Raw genomic sequence first — 18,811 nt, forward strand, 5'->3', positions numbered from 1 at the left:
GCAAAGTCACAAAAGTTTTTCAGTTCAACTCTAACTTGTATATATATTGAAGATTTGTATACTTTCACTGCAAAACATTCAATATCAATTGGTAAACAATCAACAGCATGCTGGAGACAATTTTGTATAATGTGTGCCCCACAACCAATACCAATAATATGCCTAATCAATTCAGTTTCAAGTTCTTGCCACCACCAAAATTGGTTTGCCTTTTGTTTGAATAAATCACTGCAGACATTGATATTTAGTATCGAACAATATGACTCCATGGCTATACAAATTACTGGTATCCATGATATTCATATACGATTTTAGGTTATGAATAATAATTTATGATTGACCAATATTAAGAATATTTATAGTTTTTATTAAAAATGGGACAAAATTGAGATTTTTATTTTGTTGTACAATGAAACCTGTGGAGTATTCATAACTAAACAAACACACGTAACCACAGTAATAAGTTTTAATAAGTAAATATTTCATCTTAAGTATCATAGGACACTGTCAGTACATTTAATCCAAACAATACTAGGAATAACATACAGTTAGGGCATATGATTACAATGGAATCCCAGTATGTGTGCAGTACCATGTTATAGAATTAAATTAAAATATATCTGGAGAAAAAAAATATTACATTACAATAAGATAACATATATAAAATTATTTTACACAATTTTGTATGACATTTTCCCATACTTTAGGGATAGCAAGAACGTCATTATGGTTCAGATTTGGTCTGTACGGCTTCAGCACTTTCTTTATATAAAACATTCATGTGTATATAAAGATCTATGTAGAAGTTTGGTCTTTTCCCAATGGATCCCATGGTTTGGGATTTCAACTGTGTGTTGTGTGAGGCCAGATTTCTGCGGTTTGATAAGACGGATATGGTCTTGATGTTCCAAAATGCGCGTTTATGAACAGATCTACCTGTCTGTCCATAGTAACACAATTTATAGGAATATGAAACCTCGTATATGCAAGGTAGCATCAGAGGTGAGAATTTGTCTTTAGGAGAAGGTAACAAGTTATAGATCTGGTTGACTGGTTTGTAGGTAGCAGCAAGTTTGTATTTCTTCACCATTTTTGAAAGACATTCAGAGATGCCTTTCACATAAGATATGGGAACTCTGGGCTTGTTCTTGTCTAGGTTGATGACTGGGGAAGTGACTGATGAAGACATCTCCAAACTGTGGTTATGTGTGTTTGTTTGATCATGACATTTTTATTATAACAACAGGATGGCTGGGAAATATGAAAAACGGTACTGTCCAGCTCAAAACAGCATGAATGGTCAGCCTAGCTATAATAATATAACAAACTCATTTGTTTATTTTATAAAATGATGCTTGCTTATTGTGGATGAGACAACTAAAACAAGGAAGCAAGTTTCTGTTCATTTTGGTTCATTGCTTTCATTTTGAATTTCTGAAGGAATAAAATATGAAATTTTTTATTCTGAAGGAATATTTGACCATTTTTGAGGGCACATATATGTAATGTACTGCAATAAATAAAGAGCAAGGCCAAAAACAACAGTTCGCCCTCACTGCAAGCTAATTCTCTCTGCACTTGTGCAGTGATTGGTAGGCACAGTTAAAATACAAAGGTGTATAGAATATTTTGTGACAAACTTAGTTATTAAATTAAAAAAAAAAAAACACTGCTAATTTAGTTAATAGAAATCACTTATGCTAGTTAAAATGTTTTATTCTCAGTTATATACTGTGGTCTCAAGTCAGGCAACAACCTGTTATCGAAGTGTACGCATCCCAACTGCTTCATTTCTGAAGCTATTTTATATAATCAGTCATAAAGAGGTCTACTGAATGTTGCCAATAATAATGACAAAGAATTGTCTTCCCCCTAAATTAACCATGATAATTTAAAAGAATAATAAGGAATTATTCTTTTGTATTTATTATATAAAAAAATATGAACATTGAGTAATGTCATCATCACCAATTTCCTGATATGTACCCGCAACAGGTGTACAGGCTAATATGATAGCACTGCATGATTAAGTTTGCATTACTATTAATCTCCTATCAATAATTTTCATCCAAACTGGCAATGGAATGTATTGTCTGAGTGGATGGTGAGTGCACACGGTGGATGAGTTTAAGGAGTGGTATGACAGACTTTGTATTAACTATACTCTTTTTTCAGGTTATCTTGGAAGTAGTGGAATAAGCTACATTTCCAGATTTTCTTACCATTCGTACTATAGGCTTATGCAGCAATTTTCTTGAAATGAAAGATTAAAAACCTGAGTTTTTTTTTTTTTTTTTTTTTTTTGGGGGGGGGGGGAGCCCCACTTGCCCCTGCTAGAGGTAAAAAATATCCTACTTGTCAGTGATTAGAAATGAACTTAGAATTAACTTTCTTCAGGTAGCCTAGAAATTTTAACTTAAATTTTAAGGCTATGGATACAAATGCCATTTCCTCAGGGCTACCCAGGCATCTGTCTTGTATTATGGATATTACGTAAATCCTGTTCCTCAAGCAAACAGTATTTTCTCTTCTAACCAAACAAAAGTGTAACAAATCTTAGGTGTTGGCAGTTGTTCATCTTTGATTTTTTAGCAGTTCAATTCACAACACAAAGAGAATAAATAAGATTAATGTAATTATTTATTGTCAGTATTTTGCTAGCTTATGCCCAGAATCTTCAAAGCACAATTTGCCACAGTACACAAACAGTAACAAGTAGTTAATAATGGTAACAGTTTAGAATTATAATGGAAAACACAAAGAACAACTCTTTCCATAGTAAGCCATGTCATAAGTTTCTAGATTAAAAATTCTGACCAGTATTCACAATTGCAAATACTGATCGAATTCTTCTGAAACAACAATCTGTTTATTCAAAATTCTTCCAATGGTTATGATTAATTAATTTCTATTATCTCTACCACTTTTTACATATCTATAAAAGCTTTTCAGATTAACCTTGGCATCTCTACTCAATCATATCAAATTCTGCTTTAAAATCTTTAATTAACAATATAGATCATGCTAGCTACTGCTTATATGTATACTTTATAACAGATTTATCAGACTGAATTACTTTCCATTATTTTCTGCTTATAATGTATACAAAACTGATTATTCATCCTGCTGACTCCAGATTTAACATAAATTTTACTCTTAGGGAATCTTCAAAATCTTCCAAGTTTTCAAAATGTTCAGTTCTTTGGTTTCTAAGTAATCTCCATATTTATGCTTTAGTTATGCTAAAAAGGCTTATTTTTTTCTTGTCAATGGTTATCTTGTGTCTTGAGTCACCATAATCCAGAGAGATAATGTGGTTCTTCCTGTGTGTGTGTGTCAAAAACAGGAAAGTTTACAGGAGCAATGGATGCTGGAGACACCAGATCTAGATGATGGAGAGGACCGAAATTTTGCACGTACAGATAAGGGTGGCTGAATGAACACAGAAACTATGTCCATTACCTGCATTACAATTGTTCTGGAATAGCAAACGATGCCATTTATACAAATCATTGGATCCAATGGGGGGAAAAAACTCCTTTTTATTCAGGAACAGATAAAAATCAAAGACATTATTTCTAAAATCTGCCTTTATTAATAAAATAGAAATAATCTGCATTATTTCTAAAATTGCATTACAGCCATCATCAAATATGAAAAAAATCGGCTGCTTCACTTTAGCTATATTTTTTATGAGAGACCATTATTTTCAGACTGTCACCAAATTTTCATCACTGCATCCATAGCAGGTGCCAGTTAGGACTGTAGGATCTTTCTTTTTATGCGCTTCCTGTGTTTATTTTGCTGCTAGTGTGCCTGCATTCACCTGCTTAATGGTATGTCTGCTTTGTATTCATGAAGATGCCTTTTTGACCAAGATGAAATATTAGCATTTATTAGGTAAATAAATTTAGTTAGTAAATATTATCTGTAGACATGTTTTCTCCATTGAACTTCAATATGAATTTAATACCAGCATCACCATCAACATTTCCATCATTCTGTTTGTAGCTTAAGTCAATACAAAATGTAGTCTGGTAGGCTAAGACTTAAACTGCCACCCCACCTTTGTTCCTTCAGTATCCAGTTGGATACCTAATAATGGGGTGCATCACATGAAGGTGCAGATTGGACATTAAGTCAGAAGTCCCCAATGGTTCTCCACTTTCTTTTAAGGCTATGTGAAAGTCTCCTCTCAGTTATCTGGCTTTACCCCTTAAGTGATAAGATCTCCTGATGAATGGAAGTTAATAAAAATAGTCTAATCATGTAGTGCTATAGCAGTATCCTATATGCTTTTTGAACACACATTAGGAGAAATATGATGAAGTTACATTACACAATAACTTTCTCTAAAAACATTCCTTCTTTTCCTTATAAGTTTCACATATAATTATGCAGCTTATAAGTTCATTTAAACAATCACTAGATAAAATATTTAATCCTTTATTCAGACTGAAGATTTAATGTGAATAAAGATGGGTCAATGTTTTCAATGGGTGATCTTTCAGCCTAATATTTTAGTCACACACACTCTAGTGAAATGACTATATCAGAGGGTATGTGTGTGTTGGGAAGGGAAGTCTCAAACAATTCCAATGTAAGTGAAATAACTGATCATATCAATAGATTACACAGATTTAAACTTTTATATCAATAGATTACACAGATTTAAACTTTTATATATAAAGAACAAACCATCTTCATCAACCAAAGGTCGATTAGCTCTGCCAACCATTTGTAAAACATCTGTAATGGGATAATCTTCATACCTATAATAATAGGAATAATAAGTATGTATATATCAGTATGGGTTATCTATAATGTCTAAGAATACAACATGCATCTAAAAGCAAAAAGGCTCAAAAGTTGATTACATAATTACTGATTAACAACAGTAAGGATAGCATGAAACCCAAACTGTGCAAACTCTCAATTAAAAAAAAAATAAATAAAATATATATATAAAATAAGTAAACATACATATATATATACACACATATATATATGTTTACTTATTTTATATATTAATATATAAAGGAATATTTCTTTGTTTTTCGTGCATTCAGGCTTCTGAAAAAAATACTGGAAACTAGTATTGCTTTATAATGTATATTTGTACTAATGATACTGATCTTTAAAATGTTATGGATGAAACAGTACTGGATCTAAAACATTTTATTTTTATGCAGTTCTGGCTTGAAAATATCATTCATCTTTTTAACTTTGATGTAATTTATTCTCTAACTCTAAGGATGTAGTCAGATACTGCTTCACTACTTCTCATGCACTGCTGATTCCCTAACAATGCAGTTCCTCAACCCAAGACAGCCGAGGAGAAGGCACCTTGAAGTAGATGTCTTCTCCTCAACTCATAATCACCTGCCTTGTATTTCCATATATATCTATTCTTAAGGGGTGCTTAAGGGTCAAAGCTATATAACTGAGAGGAGACCTCGACATAGCCTTTAAAGGAATGCGGAGAACCGACCAGGGCTTCTGACCTAATGTCCAATCCTCACCTTCTCGTGGTGCACCCTGTTGGGTATCTATTTGGATACTGAACGAACGAGGATGGGCTAGCAATTTAGGATTTAGCCGACCAAATTGTATTCTTATTGGTTAAACCAAAATAAAAAATTATGGTACAACATGACAAAGTTTCATGCGGGCTGGGGCGTCGCCCAGTTAAACAAGATCCCCGTTGTTTTCGCCAGGGAAACCAGGACGAACAGCGAAAAATCAGCTACTGGAACAAATCTGAAAGTACACCCCAACTCAACATCACCAGAGTTAAAGATCGGTACTATCAACATAAGAAGTCTGAATGGCAAAGAAATGGAGCTAGCTGAGGAATTAGATAAGTACCAGATCGACGTAATAGGGGTGACTGAAAAAAAAAAGATAAAAACTGGTGAGATCTTTCTGAGCAATAAATACAAAATGTTATATTCAGGCAATGCCAATCAAGGAAAAGAAGGAGTAGACATAGTATTCAAAACAAAATACGAGGCTAATCTTCTTGAATGGCAGCCAGTCTCAAGTAGAGTAATGTGGACAAATATGAGAATGGGGAACTGGACAATGAGACTTATTTGTGCCTATGGTCCCACAGAAGGTTCTACTAAGGTAGAAGTGGAGGAATTTTTTGACGCTTTAGAAAAAGCAATTGACACAATGAAAAAGGAAAAGTTGGTCCTTGTTCGGGATCTAAATAGCAGAGTAGGAAATGATTGTGAGACATACAAAAATATTTTGGGAAAATTTGGAGAAAAGAGCAAAGCTAATAATAATGGCAAATATCTGTTGGATTTCTGCTCAGGACATGGACTGGTCATTACTAACACCATGTTCCAACATAAAAATGTGCACAAATTCACATGGAGAGAAGAGGCAAGAAATAAGAAAAGTCTCATTGACTATGTTATTGTTGATAGTGTTGTTTTCTCCCTCGTGCAGGACACCTGTGTGTACAGAGGATTTGAAATTGGAAGTGATCGCTATCTAGTCTTGAGCAGGATAAAATTGAATTTCATATTCAAAAGAATAACATGTAAGAAAGTTTTAAAGCGAATAAAAGTTGAGCAGCTCTCAGATGTGAACTGTAGACTAAAATACACAAAGATTATTGAAGAAATAATGAGAGTTTGAAACCAGGAATCAAACATTGGAGATTCAGTGGCAAACTCTGAAGAAAACACTGATTGATTCTGCCAGAGAGGCATGTGGTGAAGTTATCTGCAAGGATAAAAAAATCAGAACTCCATGGTGGATACAGGAAGTTAAAGAGGCAGTGAAGGAAAAGAAGAAAGCATATCAAAAGTTCCTGTCAAATAAGTCAGCTTGTGCTCTTAGAGAATATAGAGACAAATGAGAATGCTCAACACTGTGTAAAACTAGCCAAATAAAAGTCATGGGAGGACTTTGGCAAGAATATAGAAAATAAATATCAAGAAGGTGGCAAAATATTCTGGAGGTTGATGAAGAAGCTAGGAATGGAGGAAAGAGTGCTGTAAAAGGAGTTAGAGATAATAAAGGTGACATGAAAATGGAGAAAAAGATATCCTTGAAGTATGGAGTAATTACTTTGAAAAACTGCTAAATGAAACAAGAAGTGATGACAGCACAGTGGTAAAAAACACTGACCGGGCATGCAGTCAGGAATACATATCCATACTTGAAGTAGAAAAAGCCATCAAAGGCTTGAAATGTGGAAAGGCAGCAAGAGTAGACGATATTCGACCAGAAATGCTGAAGTATGGTGGTATAGTGGCTGCACTGCATAATTCAGAAAGCCTGGACAAAGTGACGAATTCCTGATGATTGGAGTAGAGCTCTCATAAAAAGGGAAATAAAAATGAATTTGAGAATTACAGAGGTATTTCCCTACTGAGTGTTCCTGGGAAGATCTATGCAAGTATACTTGAGAAACGGTTGAGAAGAATTGTGGAAGAAAAACTTGGTGAAGAACAAGCTGGATTCAGGCCAAATAGAGGCTTCAGGATCAGATCTTCACTTTACGTCAAACAGTTGAGAAAGCATGGGAATATAACAGAGATCTTTATTTAAGTTTTGTCGATTTGGAAAAAGCATATGACAAGGTGCCAAGAGAAAAGCTATTCAATACGCTACAGTTATATGGTGTCAATGGGGCATTATATCAAGCAATACTTAGTCTTTATTTGAGTTGTAAGTCAGCAGTTAGAATTGAAGGAAGTACAGGAAAATGGTTTAATGTTAAATCTGGTGTGAGACAAGGATGTACATTATCCCTTCTGTTATTCATTATCTATATGGATCACATTATGAAGGAAAGTGGTATTAAACATGATATCAAAATTGGAGATGTTAATGTCAGCTCTTTGCTTTATGTGGATGATGTTATACTTCTAAATAAATCCGCTACAAGTCTGCAAGATTCTCTGACTAAATTGAATAGCTGTTGTAATAGATATGATATGAAGGTCAGCAATAAAAAGACAAAGACAATGAAAATAGGCAGAATCATTGAAAATGTCAAATGTATTGTGAATGGAGAACCTGTGGAACAAGTGAAACATTTCAGCTATTTCGGCACGATTTTTACTGAAGATGGTAAATTAAATATAGAAATAGACAACAGAATTAGTAAAGCTGGTATGGTATTAAGTCAATTGAATAAATTCATATGGAATAAGAGAGAAAATAGTCGGAACACTAAATTAGCTGTATACAAGACAGTGTTCAAACCAGTTTTAACTTATGGATCTCAGAGCTGGGTCAGAAGTAAAACACTTGACCAAAGACTAGAGACTGCAGATCCTGAGAAAGATTATAGGCATGAACAGATGGCATCAATGGCTAAACGAGGATATTAGAAAAGAACTTGACATTGTGAACATCCAGGAATGCGTTAGCAGAGCTAATCTAAGGTGGTATGGTCACTTAAACAGAATGGGCGAAGAAAGATTAGCAAAACAAGTGTTCTCTGCCAGGTTGGCAGCAAAACGACCCAGAGTAAGACCAAGATGTATGTGGATTGATACGGTACAAAGTGCCTTAGACGATAGAAATATAAGATCTGATAATGTTGGAATCTTGACAAGTAACAGACTGATTTGGAGGAAAATTGTAGATAGGAAGTTAGTAATGATGTAATTTTTTTTTCATGTACTACTGTCATATCCTGTACACCCCTTGAGGGTACATGGCAGGAATTTGATGATGATGATGATCTATTCTTAATCGAAGCTGTCACATGATTCGTAACTCCTCACATCAAAACTGAAGGATGACTCAACAATTGAAAGCATAACAGTCACCTTATTTATAGAAAGATTCTCAGATGCTATTACTAGTTCCAATATTCTTGCACTTTGAATCCTTTCCCTCACATGCTGTTTAAAGTATTTATCTCTCAATAACTCTGATATCACTCATAATGATAATCTCTTCCTCTATCTCTTCCATGCAGGTTTATCTGTCTATGAAGTTCAGCCTTCCTTATATGATTCAGTCTGTAGCAGCATCCTGTTAATCCCTATCTTGCAAACAACTTCAGACCTATTGCCAACATTATTACTCATATTGTCATCATCATCTGAGATTTCTACTCTGGTTGGATTTAATTCATTTGCAATCATCAGCAATACTTCTGCACCCTTCCTTCCTATCCTGAAAATGCTGTATCCATCACATTATATTTGTGTATGGATATCCAGGTTTCATTAATGCCAATAATGTTTATCCCATTTACCCTTACCAAAGTTAAGAACTTATCATGATTCTTGATGTTTCAGGTATTAGTGAGCATACATGGAAATCATCCAAAAGTCCAACAGTGTTCAAGTCAGGCTTTAAATCTAACTAGTGCAAAAATGCAGCCTGAGGTAAACCAAATTCGCTATTCCATTACTGCAATCAGAAATTTTCTTGTCTCAGAAAACTAGTCTTGCAATTCTTAGGGTCATGCTTATCAAGCTGTCATTCTCCCTTTTTTCATGTTGAAATTTAGCTTTTGCAATGAATCATGCCAAAGTTTCTGGAACAATAACTATAATGAAAATAAATAATTTACTGACTAAAATTAATTATTTACATGCCAATGTTTTATCATCTCGTGCTAGCATTATCAAAGCCTCTCTAACAATACAGGCAGTGAAGAAAGGGAATGACAAAGAATGAAATTCCCTATCTAAAATTAATTTTAGCCAGAAAATTATTTATTGGCATTTCAACATCACAGTTTTTGTTTCAGAAACTTCAACATGTATCACTCACATTACAGTCACAATTTTGACCTCTCATCTTCATGTGCACATCCAGACTCTCACACAACAATCCTGGTGCAACTACTTTCATTTACTATTAACCATCATTATTCTATCCAACAACAATTTCTACAAGCACCTAACTCAAAATCCATTAATGGCACTCTATCCTACAAGTACAGATCCTTTCAACCATCAAACTCATCTACATACATCAATATAATGACCACCATTTCTCTTATACAATCTGCATATTTAGTCATTTGTAATCACAACATTTTTCAAAAGTCAAAGCACTCTATAATAGTTTCAAGACAAAAAAAACCACAATACAGAAGATAAAAGAGAATACTTGTTAACTGTAAGGAAAAATTTTAGAGAGATGGAAAGAATACTATGAAAATATATACAAAAATTCCAGACTGACAACACAAGCAAGGAAAAATGAACCTCCCATCCTCAGAGAGGAAGTGAAACTAGCCATCAAAAATATGAAAACTGAAAAATCAACAGGAATGATGGAATTTATACCAAGACAATAAAAAGAGCATGGGCATAGCAAGGATTGAAGTATGTCGAGATTATGCGATCAAATTTCTGGCAATGAATGGGTGAAGACAATTTTTTAACCAATCCATAAAAAAGAAAGCACCAAAGAATGTGATAAGAATAAAACAATACCATTTATCAAAGAAAGAATTCATAATCACTTGAAGAATCCAGTCTGTTAGAACAGGCTGGATTCATGAAGGGAAGAGATACTTGAGACCAGATCTCAAATAGGTTCTTGAGAAATCAAGGAAATTCAGTAGCCCAGCTTACTTATGCTTTATTGACTACACCAAAGCATTCAACTGCATAAACTGGAAACTGATGTGGGAAATCATGTCAAGTTTGGCTTTCCCAAACAACTTATCCAGTTGATAAGTCAACTTTACAACAATAACCAAACTGCAGTAGAGGCAAGGTTGAATATTATCTCCAAAACTCTTCAATCTCTGTGATGAGATCACCAGCCTGTTCTAGCATGGATGACTGGAACAGGTGGCTCAAGAATCCAACTTAAGATATGCTGATAACATAGTACTAATAACAGAAAATGCAAAGCACATGAATAAACCCCTTGGAAGAATCGAATGAATAGCTTGACATATGGACTCAAAATTAATGTCAGTAAAACAGGCTGATGATCCTAGATAAGAATCATAATGGAAATACTGCAGGACTGCTCACTAACATAGAAAAAGTTGATCAGTTTATCTATCTGAGCAAACTGCTTTCTGCCAATGGGAATCATATGGAGAAGTAAAACGATGGATTACAAGGGAAAGATATGTAATTACTCAGCTAATCAAGATCTCAAAGAATATCAATGCAAAAAAAGATCAGACTGGTCAGATCCTTGGTCTTCTCTGTGGTTCTTTATAACCCAGAGTCTTGGATGCCGAACAAGGCAATTAAGATCAAATGTGGGCCTGGAAAAGGATATTCCAAGTTCCTTGGACAGAGAAAAGAACTAACCTGAGCATTACAGAGTAACTGAATCAATAAATTTCTGTAACATGGTGGGGAGAAGAATCTTTGTATATTTTGGACACATCTCAAGAAGAGAGGAAGAGAACACGGAAAACCCTTGCAGGGTAAGATCCATGAGCTAGAAGAGGCAGGCCTCATAGGAGATGGTAGATCAAATTCCTGCTCTAAATGGACTATAGTTAGAAGATTCACTTTATGTAATGCTCTATGATTCAAGAAATGTTTAATAAATCAGATTTATCTTAGGTTTTTTATTTTTAATATCAAAACCACATAAGGGATAGAAAAACATATAGCAAAATTAGAACAGTGTGTGTAGGATTAACAGCACTTATTATGAGATTAAGCCTTGAATGTTGCTTTTATGGTAGCACAGATGTATGTATATGTGTGTGTGTGCATGTATGTTTCTAATTACAAAGAACATACATACAACACTGTCTGGTCAAGATGTGCATTTATATGTTGCTCAAATGACAATAACAGATGGCAAGTAGACACAGGAAGTGCTCACTATAGCAAACGCTATAGTGAGAACTACAAAATAACTACTGGCCAAATGTTCCATAGTCCAATGCTATTTTAAGTTCACTACTGCAAAGAATGAAAGTCAATACCATTCAGTATTATCATTCCCACATATAAGTAACAGCTAAGCCTACAGCAATCAATGCAATGTGCAGAAAGGGTCAAGAAAAAAAAAAAAAAAAAAAAAAAAACCTCAGTTGATATATACAGCCAATTCTCCATTTACATGGTAGATTGGTTCCAAAAAAAATGTGCAAAAAAGAATGCAGTGCATATGAAAAAATAGAAGAATGGTTCCAGATGTGAAAACCCAATACGAACAATAAGTTATTTTCAAACAAAACATATGAAAATCATTGAATAAAACTATTTAATCTTAATGGAATATTTTTTATTTTAAATACACTGCTCAAAACAATTAGGGATATTTTGGTTTTCTTGTAAATTATAAAGTTATAAAAATAATTTACAAATGTAACACATTTATTTGAAAATATTCTTAATATACAAGTGTAGAACATGCAACTGCGTACAAAATCATGTTAAGGCTTGTAGAAACGTGTCTTAGCCGTATTAGCATGTGGGGGTATAAAAGCATGGCTTATTGTGCTCACTTCCACATTGCATAATTATCACTTCAAATGTAAACTTGTGTCACCTACCACCCATTATTTTCTTAAAAATGGCAGAGCAACATGATATCCCGGAATCCATAGCCTGGAGAGCCATTGGTCGATTAGAAGCTGGACAAAAGCAGCAAAGTTGTCGCTCAAGCATGTCGTGTACCTCAAAGCATAATTTCGTGACTTTGTAATCGCTTGCTGGAGATGGGAAATGTTTGCCGAAGACAAGGTCACCCATCATCGACAACTCCAACAGACAATCAGTATTTGTCATTACTTGCAAGAAGAAATCGAACATTTAAAGCAAAACAGCTTCGAAGCAAACTTGCCACAAGAACAGGGAATCTGGTAGACACCTGGGTAGATAGCTGAGATATGGGAGCTTGTCCTTTGGAGATGTGAGGAATGTGGAGATTTTTCTGACGGGTCAAAAGGCCACACAAATATTTAGTGGTTTTAACACTTTAGCTATGCATTCGCTAACGCCTTGCACATAGGGGATAGGTATACGCGTAGATTCTTCTGTATTTGAAGAGGATGCTGAAGCACGACTACTTAAAGCTCTTTTTATGAAGGAATTCTTATAAAAATTGGATATGAAGGAGGAATTAATATATTGTAATTCTTTTTGTAATAGTTCTTCTGAAGAACAAAAGGAGTGGACTCTATGAACCAGTGTTTTTATAGTGCCTGCCTTTTGACTGGGATGGTGATGTGATTCAGTATGGATGTACTGGCCTGTATGAGTCTATTTCCTATAGACTGAATTGTAGGTTACCATCTGGTTGGCGAAGAATTAAGAGGTCTAGAAAGGCTAACTGCTTATTTACTTCTACTTCTAGGGTGAACTGGATCCTTGGATGAAGTGTATTTATTTTTGAGAGAAGCTGTTGTAATTCTTCCGAAGTTCTCTTCCACATGGCAAAAATGTCGTCCACATATCTGAACCAAAGGTTAGGTCTGGGCGTAATGTTGTCAAAGATACGTTGTTCAAAGTGCTCCATCAAGTAGTTGGCAATAGCAAGAGATATTGGATTACCCATTGCTGTTCCTTTGATTTGTTTGTATAACTGGTTTTTGAAGGAAAAATAACTGGACTTTATTACAAATTCAAATAATTTGACTATGTCTGAAGGAAATTCTTGGTGCAGTAATTCAATGCTGTCTGCCAACGGAATATTCGTAAATAGCAAAACACATCTAGACTAATCATAATCCCTGAATCGTCTAGATGTAGATCGGAAATTTTATTTCTGAAATCCACAAAATTTTTTATATATGTAGCAGTTCTTCTAGTTGAAGAAGTGAGTAAATTTGATACTAAAACAGATCCGACGGTCTATGTCTTTCCCCCTTGTGGCAGATAGTACTCTATAAATCAGCAAAACTTTCCTAACTTGAAACTGTACACACACATATATACATATATTAAAAAAAAAATATATATATATATATATTTATTATTATTTAAAAAAAAATAAATTTAGGAAATTTAACCTTAGCTACTTAGGTGGCGCTTTGTGAATATAACAGTTATTGTTTAATTACCCTTTGTACCTGTACTGATAATGCCTGTGATACTCAGGCAAAAATTCTATGAATAAAGAATATTTTATGTGAGTTAATTCCATTATTATAATAGTAAGTAATATGTCTACTCATGGTATTTCCATACTGAAACTCTTGGAGTACTGTTCCATCAATGTGGTACACAACTGGTAATCTTTTAACCCCAAAATGCATAACTTTGCACTTTTCCACATTGAACTGACATCCATTACCTTTGCCCATTTTGCCAGCTTATTTAAATCATCCTGCAAACTCTCAACATTGGCTTGATTTCTAATTGCACTTCCCAACTTTGCATCATCAGCTAACAACTGAACATCCCCCTTCAAGTCATTTCCTATATCATTTATGTACAAATTAAACAATAACGGCTCAAGGAGAGCCCTGAGACACACCACTGGTCACCCTTCATCCTGGACTCTGCTCCTCCATACACTACTTTTTGGTATCTCTTCATAAGCCATTCTCATAACACCAGTTTAGTATCCATCCCCATTTGTTCTAATTTGCACAACAGTATTTCATGGGGTATCCTGTCAAAAGCCTTTGTAAAATCCAGAAGTATCACCATTCCCCTTGTTCAACTCAGATGTTGAACTATTATAAAAAGTTACTAAATTGCTAATTATGAATTGAAAAAGGGTGTTAATAAACCTGGTGTAATGAGAACACATTGCAAGTTGCATAGACAAAAGAGTCATTAATTCAGAATCCATGTTTTAATTTAATCAAATTTATTCAAGTAAGTGATTTATATCTCTGACACCAATAAAAGAAAATTTAGTAAATCAGAACACTTTTCTCAGGCTAACTTTAAAATTAAGTTTCACAACAAAAAGAGTTTACTCAAAAAACTGAAAAGCTTTTAAGCTTTTTAATTTCTTCATTAACCTGAATATATATTAAAAAAAAAAAACTGTTTATAGATTAATGAACAAATTGGAAAGTTTAAAAGCTTTTCAGTTTCTTGAGTGAACTCTTAATTCTTATAAATAGTCCTTTTAAACATAAAAGCTTTTAAGCTTTTCAATTTCTTTATAACACTTTAGAAAAAAACACATGATAAAATTTTGGCTGTTACTGAGACACATGATGATATTTTAAAATCTATTCTGAGTATTTAATTTCAGTTATCTCTACATAATAAGGAACCCACAGAAAATTTGAAGGTTAAGAATCCTTTTCAGGAAAAAGTTTGGAAAGAAAGAAAGAGGACTGAACTAAAGTTATAATGCTCAGAAAAGGAAGAGATTGCTAGAAAATACCCTGAAAATGTATTTAAGATCATAAGTCTTTGATAGTAAGGCCAGTTCTGCTAGAAACATACAATCTATGAATATTGTGCAAGTTGTATAATATGGGGGTCACTTAAGGGTAAAAGACAAATAACTGGGAGGCTATCATCTATAAAAAAAAAAGAGAATAAAACTGAATATGAGAAGAACAGAGAAATTTCTTTACTGAGTGTTCCAAGTAAGATTTATGCAAGAATACTTGAAAAGAGGTTGAGAAAGATTGTGGAAGAGAAACCTGGAGAAGAACAAGCTGGATTCAGGCCAAATACAGGTTGTCAAGATCAGATTTTCACTTTAACACAAATAGCCAAGAAATTGTGGGAATATGACAAAGCTCTGTATTTAAGTTGTCAGTCAGCAGTCAGAATTAAAGAAATTACAGGAAGTTGGTTTGATGTGAAATCAGAGATAAAACAAAGATGCACATTATCTACACTCTTATTGTTGGTCTATATGAATCAAATTATGAAAGAATGTGACATTAGGCCTGATTGGAGATTAGAATTGAATTGGAGATGTTAAACTTAGGTCTTTGCTTTATGCAGGTGATGTGTGAAACACATCTAGTGTAAGTCACTAGGATATTTGGTATGAAAATAAGCAATAAAAAGTCCAAAACTGAAAATAGGTAGGAGTATAGAAAACTTCAGCTGCATTCTTAATGGAGATCCTATAGAACAAGTAAAATATTTTAGCCATTTAGGCACAGTTTTTAGAGAAGATGGAAAGTTAAATCTGGAAACAGAGAACAGAATAACCAAAGCTATTATGGTGGGTAGCTAGCTGAATAAATTTCTATGGAATAAGAGAGACATTAACCAGAATACCAAACTAGCAGTATACAAGACAGTGTTTAAACCAGTTTTAAGTTATGGAACTGAGAGTTGAGTTAGAAATAAAGCACTTGATCAAAGACCACAGATATGAGTTTTCCGAGAAAAATTAGAAGAGCGAACAGATGGCATCAATGGCAGAATCATATTAAAAATGAAGATATTAGAAAGGACTTGACATTGTTAGCCTTCAGGAATGGGTTAGCAAAACAGGTGTGTGATGCCAAGATGGCAGGAAAAAGACCCAGAGGAAGACCAAGGTCTAGTGCTTCATGACTCTGTCCTATCACCTAGTTTCTTTCTACTGTAAATAAATGACTTACTCACAATAATCACTATTCCTATCCACAGCTTTGCAGACAATAGTACTCTAACATCCCAAGATCATCTACAAACTTGTGCCTTAAACATTGGTTTACACACTATCCTTCGATGGGGATGAGGACTATTTTGTCATGTTCAATGCCATCAAAACATAGTCTTGCCTTTTCTGGTGCAAAAGAGATTCCAACTCACCTACCTTTAGTAATACAAAAATCACCAAACATGATCAGATCTCCTTGCTTGAACTAACATTCACCTCCAGTCTTTCCTGGTATAAACACATCAAATTAATAGCCTCCACAGCATCCAAGAAACTTGGCATTCTCTTTTGTGTTCAAGAGCCTATTTTACACCTAAACAACTTTTAACTATATATAAATCCCAAATCAGCCCATGTTTAGAATATTGCTCACACATGTTTGGGCTGGTGCACCTAAAACTTCCCTTAAAATCCTTGATGCCATCCAGATTTGGGCAATTAGGCCCATAGATGATCCCTCTCTTACAGATTCACTTCAACTTTGATCTCACAGACACAGTGTTTCAGCACGGTATCCCTTCTTCTACAGGTACTTCCATGGTCACTACTTCAGTGAATTGGCATCCATCATTCCTTCCCCTTCTGTTATATATTTCAATACATGAGCTACAGATGCCAAGCACCCCTTTACTGTGCAACTGCAAACACACTGAACCTGCTTTTATTCCATCCACCTGTCTTCTTAAAAAAAAAACAACTATCTCATTTCTCATTTACAACTCATACATGGCACTATGTGCTCATAGGTCCCTCAGCCTCTCATGTATGAAATCAATATATATATAAAAAAAAAAGAAAAAACACATCAAACAGACATCTTTCAGCACGGTTTGTTGCTCTGTGTGTGTGTGGGTCACGAAGTGTACTGTTCTTTTCATCAGTTGTTGGAATGAAACTTAGACATTACTTTCCTGTGATAAATGGATCCACTGGAAAGGCCTAATCCATTAATCTCCAACTTTGCCTAATTTAGCTAATTGATTTTTTTTCCTCTCTTTTTTTTTTTTTTTACATGGAAGGAAAAAAAGCATTAAATATTTAAGAACAACCTTAGGCAGCTTTCAGTTGAATTATCTTTCTGAGCATTCTAAAGTGTGCTGAAAATGCTTCAAATATGCATTAACCAAGGTATATAAGAGCTCCCGAAGTTAAGGTTTCTGCTATTTTTATTTTTCTGTAAATGCACTTCCCAAAAAATTAAAATCACCACTATTAAACCCTTTCTTGAATTCAAAAGTATTCGGTTACTTACTGGTCACCCTGTTAGCATATTTATATTTAGCATCATATTACTTACATTTTAGAAGTATGCACTTACGTATGTATTTTTCCATTGTAATTTTGTGTATCCATTACAATAACTAAATGAGCTGAAAGTGACAGCCCCCAGCATAAATTACGTGGTACAACAACAACTTGAATTGCTCCACTATCAAATAACTGCTCTATAATTCGATGATCAGAATTGCTGAGTCCTTCATGAAGATATGCAACACCATTTCCAACAGTTTCTTTTAAAGTCTAAAATAAATAAATAAATAATGGATTTTATTATAAGGCTACAGCTGAAAATTTTACAGAATATTTTACACGCATATACAAACAGAACCTAAGACTAAGTAAAACATAACTGCTTATAAGCAATCTGTTAACCTTAGCTGTGTAGGTCATAAAAAGTTAACAATCTAACAAAGTATCTAGGATTAATTAGAATCTCATCACCATTAACATATATTAAAAGCACTAAACAAAAAAATTAAAATGAATGTATTACAGAAATAAAAGGAAACTCTTGTAGAAATAATACAGCACATATAAATAATTAAACAACATGTTCAATCCTATATTTAAAAATGTCTCAGTCATTGATTGTTTTGTGCAATTTTAATATTGTTTTGCTGATGATATCTCAGTGACAGATGAAATATAATATTGATTAAACATTGTTTAATTATTTATGTGCTGTGTTTATTTCCTTAAACCTTATAAGTTCAAACCAGCATGTAAGTCTTAACAGTTGATCATATAATTAATAATGTGGCATAGCAGTGTTTCTTCATAAAAAAAATAGCAAATAAAATAAAAATAAATAAGAATATATATATATACACACTCATGAGCAGTTGAATTAGAGATACCTGCCGTGTTGGCAAAATGGTGCTGTGGTCGCCCCGACAAATGAAATAGTGCCATATGGCGCGTGATGGGGGATGTCATCAGACCTTGTACTGACCGTCTGAGTAATAGTCAAGCACAGAATGGGGAAGACTCAAGATCTCAGCGAATTCAATCGTGGCCAGATAGTTGGAGCCAG

The 18,811-nt window shown here is 34.1% G+C and overlaps 1 protein-coding gene across 1 annotated transcript in view; it reads right to left on the reverse strand.

Moving 5' to 3' along the window:
• Brr2 (U5 small nuclear ribonucleoprotein l(3)72Ab) overlaps positions 1-18,811 on the reverse strand; it is a 486,889-nt gene that overhangs the window by 105,766 nt on the left and 362,312 nt on the right. The window contains exons 32-33 of the mRNA XM_090392214.1: positions 17,816-18,018; positions 4,699-4,772 (exon numbers count right to left, since the gene is read on the reverse strand). Coding sequence (XP_090248340.1) covers positions 4,699-4,772; positions 17,816-18,018 — 277 coding nt within the window. The remainder of the gene's footprint in view (positions 1-4,698; positions 4,773-17,815; positions 18,019-18,811) is intronic.

The sequence above is a fragment of the Typopeltis vanoorti genome, chromosome 5 (assembly GCF_054136105.1).
Source record: "Typopeltis vanoorti isolate ZY-2024b chromosome 5, IOZ_Tvanoo_1.0, whole genome shotgun sequence".
NCBI lineage: Eukaryota > Metazoa > Arthropoda > Arachnida > Uropygi > Thelyphonidae > Typopeltis > Typopeltis vanoorti.